Here is a 20,088-nt window from a genome sequence, read left to right as displayed (position 1 = left end):
TCTCTTCATTATATATACATATATATAAATATATATATATATGTATATATAATTGCCATATAGTATATATATATATATATAATGAATAATAAACTTTATAGCTAATTAATAATTTATCTCTTTGTACTGTTGGTAATAATCAGTACATATATTCGCATAAGATATAATATATATTTTTATACTGTATAATCAGTACCGCAAGATATTAGAAATTCTTTGAAAATACATAAGTAAACGTACTCCTCTTCTCTCTTATCTCCCTTAATGCAGTTAACTTTACTTTTTTTTTCTTCTTCTTAAAAGCTCACATGAGCCTCGAATTAATCTTACAATTAAATCTTTTTGAAATGAATGAGAAGAAACAACTGCGATGCTTATCTAGTTTAAATGTGATGATACTGAGAGATCAAAATACACGTAATCTCCTTGCAATAAGTTAATATTGATTCTTATTCGAAAGGATCTATCATTAATGATCCACGTTGAGAATTTGAATTATTTTTTATAGTACGATAAACCCCACCAGCGGTATCAAATTAAAAAAAAAGAATAAGGGAGCAAATTGAATTGTAATGGGAAAAAGTAGTAATGTAATGACGCAAGTAACGTCATTAGAAACTGCAATACACCTACTACTCCTATAGTGGGAATAATGTGACGTTACATATTCCCACATAAAGGAATTATTTCTCAAACTTTGCGTTACACCCCCAAAAAAATATGATAAATACCTCAGAAAAAAATAGATGAAGAATACTCGATCTTATAGTTTGGTGTACTTCACTCTCTCTCTCTCTCTCTCTCTTGAGAGAGAGAGATTTTTCTACGACCAAACTTATTGAAGCAAAAAGAAGCCTTACGATAAAAACATCCTTGCATTTTGCTTCTTTCGATAAATTCTTGTCTCCTATTGTGTCCCAAATCTTGCTGGATTGAAGTCCTTGTTGACGAAGGAGAAACCTTGGAATTCTTCTTGATTAATATAACTGACAACTTCGGGATCTTCTGGCGTTAATTCTGGATCCTCCCTCGTAAATTCCGCATCGAAGTTTAACGCGTCCTTTTTACTCTGCTGTAAATTTAAAATAAATTAATTTTTGTTGTTCACATGGATTAAAATGAATTTGTGTAATGATGAGTAATATGAAGATTTATAGTATGTATACTTACAACTTTTGGTTTAATAGGTGGCTTAACCCTACGCCCTTCTAATGCATCCCAATCCATGTGTTGGAAAAATGGATGAACTCTTATAGCAGCTTCGCCTCCGTTCGCTACTACACAACCTAATCGTTTAGCTGGATTCTTGGTCATGAATCCTTTTAATATCGAAACAGCTTCCTTGGATATCCAAATTGGATACAACACATCGTCACGTAAAATAGATTCAAATAAATCATCTTCGTTATCTGCTTCGAACGGTGGTTGACCAGCCATCATCTCATACATTAATACACCTAGTGCCCACCAATCGACGCTGGCACCGTATTCTAACTCTTGCAAAATCTCTGGCGCTATATAATCCGGTGTACCGCAAAACGTTGATGTCGTAGTTCTACCTTCGATTATTCCTTCTTTACACATACCAAAATCTGCGAGTTTACAATGGCCTTCTTGATCGAGAAGAATATTATCCAGTTTGAGATCACGATATATAACGTAATGCTTGTGTAGAAATTGTAACGCTAGCGTTACCTCAGCAGCATAAAAACGTGCCCTTGCTTCGTCGAATTTACGAGCTTTTTGAATATGAAACATCAAATCACCTACAAACATATTCAATCGTTGGTAGAGTACATTCAAATTATTATATACATATATCAATTAAGATTTAGGTTTACCTCCATTTACATATTCCATTACGAAAAAGAGACGATCACTCGTTTGGAAACAACTGTGAATAGCTGTTAAGAACGGATGTTTAGCAGCCAACGTAAGAATACGTTTCTCCGTCATTGTACAATCGACGTCGTCGTCTTGTATAATAACATCTTTTTTCAATATTTTAACAGCAAAAACTTCATCAGGATTACTCTTCCGTTCGACCAACATAACTTTCCCAAAGCTACCCTTTCCAAGTACTTTGATAAAGTTAAAATCTTCCAGACCAAACTTTCTTACTTCATTTTCACTAACGGACACCGCATTTTGTTTTATTCCACCTTCACTTTCTTCTGACTTTCTTTGAACAGCTGTCTTAGATGCTTCTGTTGTTAACGATTCGGTGACAGCAACTGTTGGTGGCGTTTGGCTTGGTTGACAGCTAGTAAAATTAATTCGTGGTGCTTTAATTTGTTTATCAGGAGAGATATTCATTTCGCTTAAAATTTCTGCCATCGCCTTTGTATTTGTACCACAATTGTTTGCCACATTTTTTTGACATCTTTTGTGAATATTAATATTGCAAGCTGGTAAAGAAAAGCATTGTACAAATAATTAATCAGATACATCGAAAGATAAAGATGAGATTTAGCAAACTTACCTTCACATTGTAAACCTTGCCTATATAATCCATATAACAGAGAACCGCAATGATCGCAGAATGTAAATCTCTTATATGTATGGACAAAGAACCGATGTGGCACATCTATGCTAAAGCGTGGACTTTCTGTATCTTGATGTGACTGTAATCCAGTACCTTTGCCCTGAATAATTGAGCATAAAAAAGAAAAGAAAAAAAAATACAAATTAAAATATTATAAAAACAAAAAATGATACATAACACAAATAACATAATTCAATTTAAATAGAATGCTGAAACTAGTCAGTTGGATAATGAAAAGAAACCATCTTTTTTTTAAAACAATAATGGAATACAAAAAGCTAGAATATTTATACTGTATCTTACCTCGTCTCTCATTCCAGGACATTTTGTTATCACCAATTTATGACATCTCTTGTGAACTACGCAAGTGCAAACTGAAACAATGACAATGACGATATTTGTATTATGTACACCATATCTTATGTTAATAAAAAATAACACCAAGTATAGCATGACCAAAGCTGGTTGCATGCATGTCTTTTTCTTTTATTTTTTCTTTTTTATAAGTGCACCCTAATAATAATCTAAAATCATATTCAAATAAAAGCCAAAAAATATAATTCAACCCCTGTCGCAATAATAGAAGTAGAATTATATATAATAATAATAATAATAATAATAATAATAATAATAATAATAATAATAATAATAATCAAAGAGAGGTGTCACATAGGAGCAAATGATCCCACATAGTATAGCAAGATATTAAAAAACCTTGCGTCTCGTTTGATATATCCAACGGACATAAATATAAAATCATGCAGTGTGAAGAGAGTTTCCAAGCTTGGCACCATGTTAAATCAAAGCGAATAAGATATCCTGTCGAATGGTGATGGATTATCAGCACTTAAGACTTCAATTTTAAAGTGCAAATGAACAAAATTAAAAGCACATTTAATAGAACAAACTTTTACCATGACCAAAAGACGGAAAAAACAAAAATAAATCATTTGGAAAGAAAAATTCAACAAATTGTCGATAAATTTGTTGATAAGTAAAAGTGCAATAACTGCCAATGCACCCTAAATGATTTAATGTCATAGTGAAAACTAAATTAACATGTATACATTCCTAATAATAATAATAATAATAATAATAATAATAATAATAATAACACGTTCATCATACACAGGTTCAGCAAGCGAGTACGCAATTATAATCTGTTAATAACGTGTATGTGTCTTTCTCACCTTGACACTGATAGCCCTGCTTGCCCAAGCCCCTGAAATACAACAGACAAAACACGTCACATCATCTCCTTATATTCCCTTTTTAAAACACATACGTATTCTTCTTCGGACCATATACCACAGTTAGACATCTATCGTAGACTCTTAAGAAAAAGTATAAATAATGTGAAATGGAAAGAAAAAAATTATTTAAAAAAATATATATTATTAATAGAAAAAAGTAGCTGGTGCTTTACGCATGGAATCTATTTTCATTTATCAGAATTAAATCTTGTTGTTTTGTTTTTTAATCGAACACAGCTTTGATACACATGAGTGCTCCAACACCTCAATAGTTTTTAGAAAAAAAATAATTCAGAGCAACACACGGAGTGTGTGCACTAAGTAAAAAAAAAAATGTAGAGCATGCAACCTTCTATAGTTAAATTGTGATAAAACCCAAAATGAACACAAAATTTTTCATCTACCCCCGTGATATGATCTCTATAATACCAAGATTGATACAATCAAACTTCTTTTCTTTTTTTTAAAGGAAACTATATTTAACCTTAATGTTTCAAGATATGAATGATTTATTATCTTTTCTTGGTATTATTAAAATCCAATTCAAAATAAAAACCAACATCCCATTCATGCAAATCCTGTAGTTGCAAGATTATTATTTATCGTATTTGTACCATGCAGATTTGGTGTGCAAAAGTCGACGAAGACCTTTGTGTTCGATTGGAATGAAAATGTTTGCTTTACTATTGTATATTGATATCTGCACTGATACTAATTACTTAAAACTTTTCAAAATGAAGCACACCAAACCAAGCAAGCAAAATTTTATTTGCTGAAAAACGAATTAAAACACAGTTTTAAAAATCTCTTTGGTCATTCTCGTACTATATAAAATGAATAAGGTTGCATATTAAAGATAGTTCACATATTATATTATACATTACGAATGAAAATTTGAATGAATGACCGAAGAGAAACGTTTAACATATTTATATAATTAGTATACCATGTTCACAGTATTCCAGATATACCAGACATGTCAATTTGCAAGTGAAAAGTAGTAAACCCGTATAAAACTTTGATCTTAACACAATCGATAATAAATAAATATATATATATGTATAGATAGATAAATATATATATATTGTAACAAAAAAAACTATATAAGCATTTGACCCTCATGCGGTTAAACATATACATACCATATAAACTCGCGGCAGTGAGAGCAGAACGTTGGTTGTCTTAAAAATGTAGCCATAAATTTGTGACCATTAACTTGATGAACACGACGCCTCATGGCACCTCTTCGACGATTGAATCCTTGCCATTCTTTGAATTCTCTCCTAGGCTCCTTTCCTGAACTAATACTGATCAGACTTTTAGCACTACCAATGGATTCTCCATCGATGCCGCTGCGAAAACTCAATGTATCTAAAAATATTAATTATATATTTTATTTGCTGTTGATTAAATAAAAATATATGCTTTTTTTCATACCTAGATCGTTCCATTTCAAATCTATCCTCACTCGCAACTTTCCATGAGGTTCAAGATCGACCTAAAAATAATATTTCATATCATTAAACATAGAATTTAAACTTAAAACAAAACTTTATGGTCAATTATCTCCACAATGAATTTGAAATCATTATCCTATATTACAAATTGATTTTTGTACAAATAATCAATCTGTTCGAGTTTATGAATATCTAGTTTATAGATAAAGAAACAGTAAACTGTAATAAGATATTATATGAATAAGAAAAAAGTCATAGAACTTACCCAGAAATCAGCGGTCTTGTCGTTCTTGCTGATAAGTTCCACGAAGGGGATGCTGCAATTGGCAACAAAGTAATCAGGCGGTAAGGCTGCATCATGGAAGACAGTTAATCCAAGGGTAACAGCATCCTGAACTTCATGAGTAAACGATTCATTCCAAACAGGATCAGATGTTTTGGATTTGGTCGTGGAACGGTCAAGATGATTCTCATCAACGTCGATTTGAACATAAGGATCTAATATCGGTTCGTCTTGCCAAAATTTTCTCTGTTTGTCAGTGGCACGTAAACCGACTGCTTCGCATATTTCGATTTTCATTGTACCCGTAAACATGGCGAATTAATTATTACACTACTTTCTAACAATATAACCAAAAAATAGAGTAAAAAACTATGAGAATGTTGTGGTCGATAGAAAAAGAAAAAAGCGTTCAATTACAAAATGAAATATGAATTATATATGAAAAACAAAAATGGACGATTAAGAAATATTTAATATTTTCTGTTTAAATATTTTTCAGAAACTAACTGTCACACGCGACAATGATCAAGAAGTAACAAAACTACTGTGCGTGGATACGTGTGCGTCGCGTCTGTGTATGTGTAAATATATCTATGTATATGTGCGTAGTGTCGTCGCGATACTCGGCGCAACACAATCAAGGTTATAATACTACACCGAATCTCTCGAAGGAATGATAATAATCGAACGATATATGTTATATATATCGCATAAACGTAGTCTCACTTATTCTTCTTATTATTACTCTTCTCGTAATCGACGATTATCTTTCGATTTTCGAAGAATCTCGAACGAGTGAGGATGTTAAAAGGAAACTAACGTATGTATGTATCTATATATACACATACATATATATTTTTCTATCTCGATAAATGTGTAAGAGAAAGATATCTCGAGATGATGATGAAGAAGAAGAAGAATATTATTAACGGTACACCGATAAAAATGTAAATACTGATGGTAATCTCGTTCGCACACAATAAAGCTGATCTGCCGAAAAGAAGAGAGATATGCCGTTTAAAATGCGTGTATCTTCGTCCTCTATATTTCTCTCTCTTTCTTTCTTGTTTGCTCTATCCGTCTGTCCGTCTCACTCTTGCGCGCGCGCTCTTTCTCTCTCTAATTGCTATATCTTTCTCTCTCTTTCTTGTGCACTCCGTGTCCCACTCTTTCTCCTATGACTCGTACTACTATCTCTCTCTCTCTCTCCCTTTCTCGTGTATTTTATCTATTTATCTTTCTCTTTTTCTTTTTCTTTAATTCCAAAAGGACTGTCTTTTAATAATATAAGGCTATCCTTGGTGTTCTGTCAAGTTTCGTCCCCCTTCTTTATTATCGTCTCTCTTTCTCTTTGTCACCGACACGAGCACCGTAGCAGAATTATAAACGCTCGACTTCCTTCACTCTCGCACATAACAGAAACCGTGTCGAGAGGGTGGTCGACGTCGTTCCAACTCCTCCAATTATTAACTTCTCATTCTTATCCTTCTTCTTATCCTCTTCCGTCTTCTTTTCCTCTTTTTCCTCCTTGTTATTATTCTTCTTCTTTTTATCCTCTTCAAATATACGATTGTTTTTATAGGACAATAAAATTGTTAATAAATTGTAATCCAATGAATCTGATATATGCGATTTGAAAACTCCTTCAAGTATGTTCGTTAAACTGACTGCCATTAAAGCTTATTCTTTTAGTTGATTTTACAAGTTTCCTTCTTCTCGTTAGTCTCTAATATTAATCACAATTCCCATTTCTCTATCTACCTCTTTTTGCCTTACTATCTTTCTATCTTCTTTTCTTTCTTTATTTCACACTATTTCCACGTAGGACGTTGTAACCTTTGTTGTAATGATATAGCGACATCTTACGATCATCTTACATCAAGGATATTTTGTTAATTAAATGTGTATTTGGACACGTTAATTTTTATTCAAGTGATTAAAGATTTTTATTTTAGATAGATGATTTATTTTCTTCATCACCTCTACGCCAATTTCGAATCTCTCGATTGATCGACGTTCCTCTCGTACGGTTCACCATTAAAAACTATATAGGGATGACTAGTTTTAATCGATCTATCGAAAACTACCCTTTTACGTCATCACTATCGATATTTTTAATCGATTGGATCGACTATATTCGATATCAATTTTATTCCGCGAAATTTGAACGATCTCTGTTCTAATGAAAGAAAATTGTTGAATTAAAATTTTATATGAATATGTAAAATGAATATAAATACATTTGATAACATTTACCTTGTTTTTTATTATTGCAAATTATGATATTGGTATCCCTGTTGCGAAAAATTGGTAGTCTTGTTTATACGTTGGTGAACCTGTAGCAAAATATTGGTTACGTTTTTTATTGTGATTTTATATTATACATATAATTATTTATATTAAATTACATAAATTCTATATTAATTAATAATATATTTTTTGATATACTTAATAAAATTATATTGCTAGTTTTTATAAACAGTAGAATAAAGACTGAAGTAAGACAGAAAATGAAAGTTACTTTATTCGTTGTGCGCAAGGTGTTTTACGCAGGGTGACGAGCACTGAATGCGCGATGACATGCGCAAAATATTGTGCGCAAGCAGTACAGTATGAAATTGAATCATAAAATCGTAGACACACACAAGAATAGAATAACAAAATTTATCCGTCTTCATATGAACAAAACTATAATATATTTTAATAATATAGTAGAATAATAATTGTTCTAAATCATTAAGAATTTATTAAATACATTTCTTAGTATTTTAAATTAGCATTCTTAATTTCTTTGAAAACGTTTTTACGCATGCGCATAACGAACAAAGTTATGTACCTTATTTTAAAAAATGTTTTTCTTGGTTTATCTAACAATATTATTTTATTAGATATATATTCATATCATATTATAATCTATTTTAAATTCAACAAATTCTAAACTTTTAATTTTATATTGAAAAGAATTAAGAGAGAGAGGAGAGCTTAGGAAACGATAGACACGATAAAAAAAAGTATATAAAAGAAAAAATAAGAAACGAAATAAGTTGCGTTCTTTATTAATGATTTATGTATATAAATAATCGAAGAATCTAATATTTACATTAGTGTATATCAATGCAACGATGTCATTGAATCGTTTTCACGATAGAAATCATCTTTTCATTTATCATTTTGAAAGGAAGATGATAGAAATGAAAAGATAAAAATCCTCGGCTCTCTTTCCATATCAACGATCGATCAAATTCATTTGATATGTATCAGTTTTCGATTAGAATGTTTGTAAATTATTATGATGACTAATTTTTACAAACATTCTTAAAAATTTCATTCTTGAATTTGGTCGATCGGCGATTATACTAATCGCTGTATATACTATATATAGATATATAATATAGTATATTGAATAAATATTTCATGACAAATGATGAAACGAATGAGAATAGTTATGACTTCCGTAGTATGAGCGATGATATTTAAATCCTAGTCGAATCATGAACGATTGAAAAATTGATTAGAAATAATCACATTTTATCTATGAAATCGTTCATGCTTTATCAGCTGTTTCAGGGAGCTGAACATTTTCATGTAATTGTCCTGCATCCTTCTCATCTTTTTCCAGACCAGAAATCACGTAAACTGGTTGTTGACTGTAGGCAAGGAAATGCTGATCCATCGGCAATGTTTTACTTGGATCCTTCATTTTCATCTGTATAAAATAACTTTTCGTTATCTAAAAACTTATGGTCCGTAATACATAAATTCAATTCCCTAATATATTTAATATATAATAATATTAATACCTTTTTACGATACAACATTAAAAGTATTATCAAGCTGCTAATAACAAAGGCGCTGGCCGCTGCCAGAACAAGAGTGGCCGTTTGATAAACGGGTGCTTCAACTTCCGTTAGAATCTCCCGTTGCTCTAACGCAACGATCCTGTTTTCCACAGCGACTGGCATAGATTTATGTGTGAAACGTGAAGTCGTTTCATCGGCCAATGACCCGAGCATTAAAAGTTTCTGCATCCTTGTCAATTCTTCCAAATGAAAAGCTATATCGACCTTGTTCGCACCGATTATTTCAAATTTCAAAAATGCCGAATCCCGTTCGAGATCCACTTCAATATCGTCCTTTATTCTTGCGCCTAACTCGTACAAGAATCTTTTTGCTTCGCTTTTGAAATTAACTTTATCCGTTATTACGAATCTTCCGGGAAAACGTAAAATCACTTCTACCGACTCGATCGGTGTTGGTACTAAAATATCAAAATATATTTATTTATTAACAAATAATAGAAACTTCTAAAAATTATGCAGCATTTCATATTGATGACATTCCTTTCTTTTATCCACATTTATCCCAACAGTAACAGTAATCCATAACTTACAACAAATGTTAGATCCTTTCAAAAATGGTTCAGAACCAACCAATTGATTTCCAGCCTCGTCGACGCACCAACAAGTATCTCCAGCGCATTGCGTGGGTTCAAATTTACCTTGACGATCACAAATAGCTGAAACATGACCCCTTTCCCTCATAGCTTGACATCTGGTGCCAAAGATTCTCTTAACTTGTTTTTCATCAGTCTCTAACAACTCCAACAAAGTGCCTTCCATAAATGCTTGAATCTTGTAATCTATTTCTTGATTACCAGGACCTCTACCACCACGTCTAGCTTGTCTGAAATTGCATTTTGGTTCGAGTCCTCTGATAAGAGATCCTTTCATAGGTTGTCCTTTTCTATTAACACACCAGCAAACACCGACGTGTTCCAAACATTGAACAGATTCCCACATACCAGTGTCTTGATTGCATCTTGGTAAAAAAGTCGATTGTTTTAATCTTTGAGAAGTTTTCAAATTTTTCTCTCGTAATCTTTCGCATTGTGACAAAACAGGACAAACTGTGTCACATATCAAACGACTTGAGAAATCGTTATGGCCGTGAGTACATTTGGTTTTTATTCTGCATTCGTTTTTTTCTGGATCGAAGTACCATCTTTCTGTTTCGTTGGGCATCGTCGTTGAATTGCATGGCACAATTCGTAAAGGTTCGAAACAAACCTCTCGCGGTTTGGGACAACAAACGGCGTATTCGTCTAACGGAGACAACTCGCACTTGTGCGTGGATGGACATTGATGCCCGTGAGGACCACAGATAGCCGGTGATCTGTTTTGATCCAAAAGGGGTGTACCGTTCGGACAAGGATTATCTTTTTTTGGTAAACAAACTGGTACAGGTGGGCAGGGTGGTACACTGCAAGCAACTTCGACCATTCTACAAGCTTCATTTTCCCCACGACAAGTTACTCTTTTACAAGGATCTCTACAAGAACAGGTAGGACAACCACTGTCAAGATCCAACTCGAAACCTTCCGGACAATCAAGTTTGCAATCAATTTCTGGACACCTTTGAGGTTTATTACATTTCGGTACAATCCCTTCGAGGACACGCGTACCTGCAGCTTCTCTTCCTTCCTCATCAACGCACCAACACATACCATTGTGACATTGTACAGCCTCGAATGCACCATTGACATCACATCTTGGTATATAAATTCTTCGAGCTGGTTCACCGGATTCTCTAGCAGCATGCTCGGCAACAGCCTGTGCATGTTGACAAGCAGTGGCCATGACTGGTGCTACGCATTGCGTACCGCAACCCGTCGAACAACATTTGTCCGAACTCGAACACTCCTGATCGGTACTACATTCTAATTCACAGCTCGACGAACTTGGTACCAAGTATGGACATTGTCCAGGTTTGGTTGTAAGACAAGCTGGCACCGGTGGACAATATTCTCCCGGGCCACAATTGACATCAACCATTGTGCAAACTTCCCGTGAACCACATGACACGTCTTTACATGGATCGTGACAATTACATGTTTCACAACCATTCGAATCGATTTCATAACCGTAAGGACATACCAAATCGCACGATATCGTATTGCAAACTTGCCAAGAATTCTTTACGCTTTTGCAATCGGTTTCTGGACTAACGTTACCTCGTAAAATAATTCCATAACGATTCACACAAGCGCAAGTACCGTTATGACACTGCAAGGGCTTGTAAAAACCATTTTTATCGCATTGCGGCGGTGGAACAGCCAAGGACATTCCTTCTCGCGTACCTTCCATTCGTTCACCAAAATCTCGAAGATATTCGCACACTAAAATTCATCGTTCAATTAATATCATCAATAAAAATTGCTTGATTTTTTGATTACTTACTCGATACTGGTTTGATAACAGTCGTCGATGGTATCGCACAACACACTGATTGTCCAGCTTCCGGTACCGCTGTACACGTATAATTGTACGGACAAGTCTGATTGATAGAACATGTAATGGCATTACCTTCCTCGTCGCTCATCGGTGTACCATAAACGCAAGGACTCTTGTAAGTTCTTTTGGCTTTACATTCCGGCTTAGTAGGGCAAAGAAAATCAGGACAATTTGTTTCCTGTTTGAGAACACACTCTTCTTCGGGTGGGCACGGGAATCTGAAACAGAGAAGGAATTAATGTTAGCAATTTGATGATGCACCAATGAGCAAATTAGAACTTTGTTTATTTTTACATACCCCTCGCAAGGATTATCGCATTCGCATGTGGAACAACCGGATGAATCTGTTTTAAATCCATACTGACAAACTTGAGCGCATTGTTGTTGAATGCAAGACGTTAATAATGATCTTGCTTTGGCAATTGAGGTGCAATTTACTCTTTCAGCTGGTCCCATAGATCCTGAGATTTTTCGACCATGATCATCGACGCACCAACAGACCAAACCATTCCTTGAACACTGTTTAGTTTGAAATTCTCCTTCTAGAAAGTGTATTCGTTATTTATAGACATCTACAAAGACTATACCGTATGTAATACTAATTATGAATATAATGAGAATAAATTGAAGGGGATATTCTTACCATCAGTACATTGCGGAATGTAACCTCGACCCTGTTTTTCTGAAATGCTTAACATTTCAGCCAGCATGCGATCGCGACGACACACGCTTAGACCTTCGGGTACAAAACAGGTACGACCACAGCGTTCACTCTGACAACATTTTTGTGGCGACGGACATTCCAAATCGTGTTGACACGTCCTACTACAAATCGTGGGTTCCTTGTTCGGACAAGTACCAGTTCGAGTAAGATTAAAATTCGATGGACAACAAACACCATATTCTTGTCTTGGATCAACTAAACATCTGTACATCGGTGGACAACTTGGTTTTCCTGGTGTATTACCACATAAGAATGGTCTCAAGGAATCTGTGATTTGCAAGGGTTCACCTGCCGGACATACATTGAACAGAGATTTCGCTTTGCGACAACTTGGCACGGGTGGGCACGGTGGACGTGCACAGGGTACATCAATTAATTCACATATCTGACCCGGACCTGGACACGTTATACCGCGACAGGGATCTTTGCATTCACACTTGGAACACCCACTTTTCGAATCGATCTGCAATTAAAGATCCAAATTCAAATGACAATTTAATTAACCAACAACATATGAGAGAAGTAAATGTAATAAATAATTATTACCTCGAATCCAAGTGGGCAAAACATTCGGCAGGAATGTGCCGGACATGTTCGAGGATTGTCGCAATTAATATCATTAATATTAGACCCTCTCGTTCCAGGAATTTCACTACCAATCTTCTCATCCACGCACCAACAGTATTTCTTCTCCGAGTCGCACTGCACCCTTTCAAAATCCCCTGTTTGGTTATTACATTTCGGTACATATTGCGATGCCACAGTCCACTTGTTAACAGCACGGAATCTTTTAACGGCTGCCAATGCCAACTGTTCGCATCCTGATAACTCGCTGTTAACGCATCTTAATCCGCACGCTGTTTTGCAGCAACGTTCTTCGAACAATTGACATTCGGAATCTTCCTTACAGGTTGGTGACCTCGATGGACATACGTTCTGCTCATCGAATGACGGACATCGGCCTGTGATGACCTTAACAGATGACTCTGCAAAGAAATATTTTCCACGTCAATTTAATTAACAATTTTCGTTTTTTACATTTGACGAGTTTGATCGTAGAAATGAATGCATTTTGATCACGTTCACGTATAATATTCGATACGTACGTTCTTCAATCGTGTAACACGATGATAATAATAATCCAAATAAATAGAGTCAATCCTAACGGTTTCTCGCACCCTACTGCCATACTTATCTAAGCATACTATTAAACGTATTTCCTTAATACTTCCATCCAATAAACACTGATCACTATCTCTTGATTTATATAACATTGATCATTCTTATTACAACAGTAACGCAGGAACTGAACGAATCGGAAATGAAATAAAATAGATTTTGTACCAAGCCTGTAATCAAATGTACAAAATGTGAAAAGAAAAACAAAATGGAAAACATATTTTAATCGAGGAGAAGACAGGACAAGTAACTTTCTAACGAAAGTGATTAAACGTGAATCAAGAAGCGTGATCTAGGTAAATAAGTAGAACAGTTTCGCATACTAACTCAGAATTTGTTCTTATTAAGAAATTGGTTTAGACCAATTGGGTGATTCCGCGAAATACTGAAGAAGAAAAAGAAAAAGAAAAAAAAAAGAAAAAGAAGAAGAAGAAGAAGGACCGGTTGAGAAAAATGCGTGGAAGAGTGTGCACATTGTCCAAACACCAGAACAAAAAAAAGAAACGAACAGGATGAATGACTTCAGAAGAATGGCGGCTTCTGCAGTCTGGCTCTTAAACGATTCGAAAAAACTCAGATGAGATAAGAAAAAAGTCCCTCGACTATTTCTTACTTCAACGTTTTTGCTGCATGATTTGTAGTTGTAAATTAAAACATATTACAATATGGATAAGTTGTCGCGAGTACTGCAAACTATTCCTCGGGTTGTGCCAAGGATTAGAGAGGAATAATCGTCTAACATAAGAGTAATTTATAAATCCAATCACGTTTACCACATCGCATTATATGCAGATGCACGTTTGTTTCGAGAGCGCGCGTACTTTCCTTTTTTTTTAATTCTTCTCTTTCTATTTTGTTGTTGTTGACTTCTAATGCAACTACATTTATCCCCACTCTAATTCCTGAGTTCCTATCATTAAACCATAGAATTGATTCTATGCCAGAATATGGAGAAGGTATTCAAGATAGTTTCATTGTTTGTTAATCGAGCATTTTTATTTCGATAGTTCAATTTCGCGTTTCGTGAAATGAAATCGATTCGACGAATCGACGAATGCATTAATTATTTAATATAGATATGAAAATAAAAAATATATTTTAAGAATGAAAGAAGGAGAAAACGATGACGTACCCGCTCCAACCGATGATGACAATGAAAGAAGAAGAAGAAGGCAGGTCGATGACACCCACACAACGGCGCATGCAAACCCACCGTTGCAAAGATCACGTTGCATCCTCAACGCATCAAGTGGTGTTTTGACCAACCGCTAGATCTGTTGGGCAAAAAATATATATAACTTTTTGTACAATCCAATAAATATATTTTTTATAATGACTGCAATTAGTAATAATAATAATAATAATACATTTTCTCCACTTCTTTCTCCTTATTTCTTATTCCACGTAAATAATATTCTAATACGCTTTGCCACGTTATTCATGAAGTGAACTCTACTGCAAGGATCGTTACGGACCAGTTCCTTTCTTTCTATTTCTACATTCCATATTAAAACATTTAAAAATATTATTATCGATCTAACCGAATTCAAAATTAATATTAAGATTATTTTTAGTATTACAATTAGATACTAAATTATCGAATAAATCATAAAATCAATTTTTGTATAAAATTATTTCTTTGTTGAAATGGAATATAATTTAAGGATTAGTGCGATGGGAAGCAGAAACTCAGTGGTTGTTGTTTCACAGTGAAATTACTGACGGTTACATCCTTTGGGAAGCCTTCAAATTTAGGGTGTATCCTGTCCTATGAATAATGTATGAAGGGAGGACTACGAAGCGATGTTGCTTTCAGTGGGTCGAACGTGTAAGTAATTACGTTGATTTCTTACCTCTAATGTAACTTATAATCTTTTTTAATGCATTTACTCTTTGAGTAGACATTACAATAATAACAATAGCGAATAATAATATATGGATATTGCAGTTGAATGCAATAATCACTCATGCATAGTGCATCAATGGCCAGGATTTTTACATTTTTTTTTATAAATAGGGAATACAATTTTTTCATTGCTTTTTGTATTTTAATTTTAATCTATTGATATACCGTTCGTTAATTTCGTTGAATATATATTCTTTTAAAAATACGACCGACACAAATATCGAAGTTTTTCTTTTCTTTTAATGTGTTTTCTTTTTGTTCAAAGTTAGTAAAGTCGATGAATGAAAATAAAAGAATAAATTTGAGTGAGAAGAAAATGCCGGATGTGGGTCAATTCGTCATCAACGTTCCTTCCGGGTCAGTTGTACGCCTGGTAGATACCTTTTATACCACGTTGCTAACTTTCTATTGTCATACTCGTACTCAAAACTGCGTACGTATATATCTATATATACCTATATATCAGTATACATATATATGTGTATTTGTGTGTGTGTAAAAGTATGTATGACATTCCACGTTCTGCGTCATCGGTGGAATACTTTCTTCCAAATCCGCTTTTGAAAGATATTTTTCTTTCATCAAAGTCCTACTCTCTCAAAATCATCATTATAATCATTAATAATATTAAATCAAACATATTACATTTCTTTTTCCAGACATTTTAGTTCTTATTTTTCATATTTTTATTACATTAACTAGCTGGATCTAATTTAACTGCAAGTTGAAATGACTACGAAGTAGTTTTGGTATTCCGTTAGAAAACATTAGTGTCCTTTTTAAATTACTTTTCATACTGTTTTTACTATACTGAAATTTACTATAATAAAATGACACAATTATTTATTAATCAAATTATTCAATAAAATAATATATTAAAATATTATACTATACTCTATAATATTTTGTATTATAGGGAGAGAGAGAGAGAGAGAAAATACAATTGCATATGTGTATTTATGTCTGTGTAAATATGTACAGAGTAACTGGAATTCTTGACTATGGTTGACTTGGTAAATACTTTTCATTACTTCAAGAACCTGTTAAAGTATCTATTTTAACATGGGTCATTCTGACCCTAAGTGCAATACTATAATCGTAAATTTTAAGTAATACTAGGAAGAGGTCAGTGAATTCATAACTTTGATCTCTCTTTAAAAAGAGTTCTTTTATAGAGGAGTTCTTGTCAAGGATTTTCACGATTCCCACGAGTACTGTTCTAGTTTGTATGAAAAAGAAAAAAAGAGAAAAACCTTTCGAAATAACTTGTTCTTTTAATTTTACTTTTAATCCTCTAACTTCCTATAAAAACGACATTCATTTTAATTAATTTTATGCATACGTACGTATGCGTTTGTATGCAATTAATATTAAAATATTAAATTAAGAAAAATTGAAATGAAATATTTTCAAATTTGTCTATCCTTTTATACACGCACATATACACATATAAATATACAAACGCGTTTTAGAAAGTATACACGTAAACGGAAGCAGGATAGATTTCACGAGAATTAATTGACTTGTAGGAATTTACGGCTAGAATAAAACGTTATGTTGAAATTAAATTGAAAAAAGAACCATTCGTTAAAAGATTCTCAATCTAAAAAAAAAAAATAAATAAAAGAAACTGATTTCTGTGTTAAATTTCGTCAAACGAAAATATCATTTCAAAAAATTCTTTTTATCGTTAAAAATAAAAGAATAAATAAAAATAAAAACAGAAAAAAAAGAAAAAGGATCTTTCAGGCCAACTCGTATTTCTTTCTTTTTATTTATTCATTATTTTTTTGTTTAATCTTTTTTTATCATTTTATTCGAATGGTACTTGCGGGTAACTTTAATCAAAGAGAGAGCGTCACGTGCATAATATGTGAAAACGTTCCTAGATGAATATATTGCTACGAATACCTACAAATATATACGGAAACACAGCAGACAAACATACAAGCACAAAAAAGACTCCAGCAAATAAAGATTTATCTTAAATTATTTTTCGCTAATAAACGAGTCAAAATAATTCATTGATTTCTAGTATTCATTTATCATTAATGTATATGTATGTGTCTCTTCTATACATGTATTTTACTTCTCCGTGTGTACACGTTAAAATGAAAGATATAGAAATAAAGTAAATTAAAGCCAACAAAAGAAACACGAACAACAACTGCAACAATAATAAAATAAAATATAAAAAATAGGCAGAAGAAAAGAGTCGAATAAAAGATATCGTTGAGATTACCTGAATAATCAAAATTTTACGAAGTATACGATAGATATCGTAACGTCTTCTTAATCTGCAATATTCCTCTTATTTATTTAATTATTTATTTATTGCACTTGTAAAAAAATCAAGATCAGAAACTTAAATCACAACTTTTGACGAAACGATTCGTTTTCTTGCACCAACGTTGGATTTATGAAAGAAAGAGGTGAATTAATCGATTAACGAATGAAAAAATTAGATAAAGATAAGGAAAAATATTAAAGGATAAATAATAACATAAGTATTGCACGATGTATTAGAGTTGTTCAGTCGAGATCGGACGACGACCGAAGAAAGACTGTCCTGGCTCGATGCTTTCAGCCAGACCGGAGCTGGCCTCGTATGATGACCCCCTTATAAAATTCTACGCTCTTCTGACGATCGTTCCCACCTATAATACCTCCTCTCGAAACACCATCGACCTGTTCTATCGCCATTGATTTTGATCAAGATTCCAAATCTTCTTTTTTTTTTTTCTTTTACAATGCTTATAAATTATTTCTTAATTTTTGTCTCCTTAAGAGGCACAGAATTATATATTAAACGTTGTTCTAGAGAAAATATAATATACCCAAAAGAACATAATATATTTACGAAGAGGAACATTGAAAAATTGTTTATTTATAAAATTTATGAAATAAAAATAACATGCAATAAAATGTGATGAATTATTATCACATTGATATAGCTTTAATACATGCTGCAAATGCAAAGTTTTTAAAATAATATATATTTCTATCTATACATATGTATATAAAATATTTACATATATATATAAGAAAAAATTAATTATTATAGGATTTAATCAAGTTCTTCGATCATGTCCATCATTTCTATAACAAACGAAACGGACCATCGATCGACCAGATGACCCAAAACCACCCGGAATTTCTTTACCGCAGTCAACGTCCGTTATCAGAACGTAGCACATGCAACCAAGTGTACAAACTACTTTGCCTTCTCTTTCTTTCCTTTTTTTTCATGAAATAATACTATTAACTAATTAGTTCTTTTTTTAATACGATCAAATTCCTATAACGTTTTTACTACTCGTATTTTATGTTAGATTTCTTTTTTGATATCAATTCTTTATCATAAAAAGAAAAGCTACAAATAAAAAACTACATAATTTCAAGATGGACCAAAAGCTTGCAGATTTAATACATTACTATTCTTTGAGACTTTTTAAAACTAATTTGTTTTCAGATTATCAAACTACATAACTCAATTATTCGATTACAAGTTTATTTGTAATTTTAAACAATTTTGAGGAAGAATTATTAATTTTTTAAATCACCTAAAAACTTTTGGTCCACTCTGTGATTAATAAAGAAGAAATCTATTAAATATTAGATACTTTATATATAAATTCTTAGGTGGTCTCAAACCACGAATGGGGCCCAACGACGTCACGATGTGAGAAAAGGCCCAGTGACCGAGATTCTCTTTACCATTCTTCATTTTCCTTCTTCTTCTTCTTCCTCTTCGTTAAAATCTTCTAGCAATGGTAACCACGTATCATAGCCGGATCTCATCTAGAATCTTCGTCCTGAATTTCTGCCCATTTACTATAAATACATAAACATATATATATAAGCTATTTTATTTATTTTTTTTTTATTTCCTAATTCGTCTGATTATTTATGAGATATCTTTTACGTATGTATTCAGGTTAACTCCATAGATCTTTTGAAATTGATCTCCTATGAAATCGATTAATTTCAAAAATTTTGTTTAATTATAAAAATAAATTGTTTAGCAGTTTTTAGAAATAGTATTAACGTTTCAAATTAATATATTTTAAATATTCTTTACTTACATACTTCCATCAAATAATGCAGTTTCAAATGCAGCAATGCAATTTCAAATTTGAATCGTTTTCTTTCTTTATCGAATGAACATACATTTTCGATTTATTTGGTTTTTTTATTATTTATCTATTTATTTAGTCGTATTTATGAGTGTATTAAATAATTATTAGTTTTGTTTTTAAATTAATTAAATAAGAATATCTTTATACACATTTTTATTATTTATATCATCGTTTTACGTTTGCGCCATTTTTTTATAACAAATAAAACGTCATTGTGGCGACATCTGTAATATTTTTTGTGAACTCGTTGAACATGCATCGTGCAATCCTATAGGAGCAGACATTGGCGCCAAAAATATTCAAATTTAATAT

General features: G+C 32.8%; 2 protein-coding genes across 4 annotated transcripts; both read right to left on the bottom strand.

Moving 5' to 3' along the window:
- Window positions 1-339: 339 nt before the first annotated feature.
- On the bottom strand, window positions 340-8,161 carry LOC122526761 (protein kinase C). Of its 2 annotated transcripts, none has more exons than XM_043650282.1 (11): window positions 8,060-8,161; window positions 7,795-7,874; window positions 5,521-7,717; window positions 5,236-5,296; window positions 4,941-5,169; window positions 3,736-3,767; window positions 2,849-2,919; window positions 2,483-2,645; window positions 1,842-2,408; window positions 1,171-1,766; window positions 340-1,072 (listed from the first exon to the last, which is right to left on the bottom strand). In XM_043650282.1, the coding sequence occupies exons 3-11, from the start codon at window positions 5,848-5,850 to the stop codon at window positions 908-910; spliced, it is 2,214 nt and encodes a 737-aa protein (XP_043506217.1). In that variant the 5' UTR covers window positions 5,851-7,717; window positions 7,795-7,874; window positions 8,060-8,161; the 3' UTR covers window positions 340-907. The 2 variants fall into 2 exon arrangements, with proteins under 2 accessions (XP_043506217.1, XP_043506218.1); XM_043650283.1 differs by having other exon boundaries at window positions 2,483-2,624.
- A 428-nt stretch (window positions 8,162-8,589) lies between these two features.
- Window positions 8,590-19,816, bottom strand: LOC122513491 (uncharacterized protein ZC84.1-like). Of its 2 annotated transcripts, XM_043629881.1 has the most exons (10): window positions 19,723-19,816; window positions 19,261-19,471; window positions 14,864-15,005; window positions 13,099-13,538; window positions 12,472-13,015; window positions 12,127-12,370; window positions 11,775-12,046; window positions 9,929-11,713; window positions 9,339-9,796; window positions 8,590-9,244 (listed from the first exon to the last, which is right to left on the bottom strand). In XM_043629881.1, the coding sequence occupies exons 3-10, from the start codon at window positions 14,964-14,966 to the stop codon at window positions 9,083-9,085; spliced, it is 4,008 nt and encodes a 1,335-aa protein (XP_043485816.1). In that variant the 5' UTR covers window positions 14,967-15,005; window positions 19,261-19,471; window positions 19,723-19,816; the 3' UTR covers window positions 8,590-9,082. The 2 variants fall into 2 exon arrangements, with proteins under 2 accessions (XP_043485816.1, XP_043485815.1); XM_043629880.1 differs by lacking the exons at window positions 19,261-19,471; window positions 19,723-19,816 and adding an exon at window positions 17,880-18,185.
- Between the last annotated feature and the right edge of the window lie 272 nt (window positions 19,817-20,088).

The sequence above is a fragment of the Polistes fuscatus genome, unplaced genomic scaffold, assembly GCF_010416935.1.
Source record: "Polistes fuscatus isolate 324 unplaced genomic scaffold, CU_Pfus_HIC Scaffold12, whole genome shotgun sequence".
Lineage (NCBI taxonomy): Eukaryota > Metazoa > Arthropoda > Insecta > Hymenoptera > Vespidae > Polistes > Polistes fuscatus.
The sequence above is the reverse complement of the archived record's forward strand: the minus strand, read 5'-3'. Positions and strand labels throughout refer to the sequence as shown.

Coding starts and splice junctions, on each gene's coding strand:
- LOC122526761 (XM_043650282.1), bottom strand. CDS start 5,850: ATGTTTACGGGTACAATGAAAATCGAAATATGCGAAGCAGTCGGTTTA. Junction 5,297..5,520: donor ACAAGACCGCTGATTTCTGG/GTAAGTTCTATG, acceptor TATTATTTTTAG/GTCGATCTTGAACCTCATGG. Junction 5,170..5,235: donor TTTGAAATGGAACGATCTAG/GTATGAAAAAAA, acceptor TAATATTTTTAG/ATACATTGAGTTTTCGCAGC.
- LOC122513491 (XM_043629881.1), bottom strand. CDS start 14,966: ATGCAACGTGATCTTTGCAACGGTGGGTTTGCATGCGCCGTTGTGTGG. Junction 13,016..13,098: donor TTTGCCCACTTGGATTCGAG/GTAATAATTATT, acceptor CTTTAATTGCAG/ATCGATTCGAAAAGTGGGTG. Junction 12,371..12,471: donor CATTCCGCAATGTACTGATG/GTAAGAATATCC, acceptor TACACTTTCTAG/AAGGAGAATTTCAAACTAAA.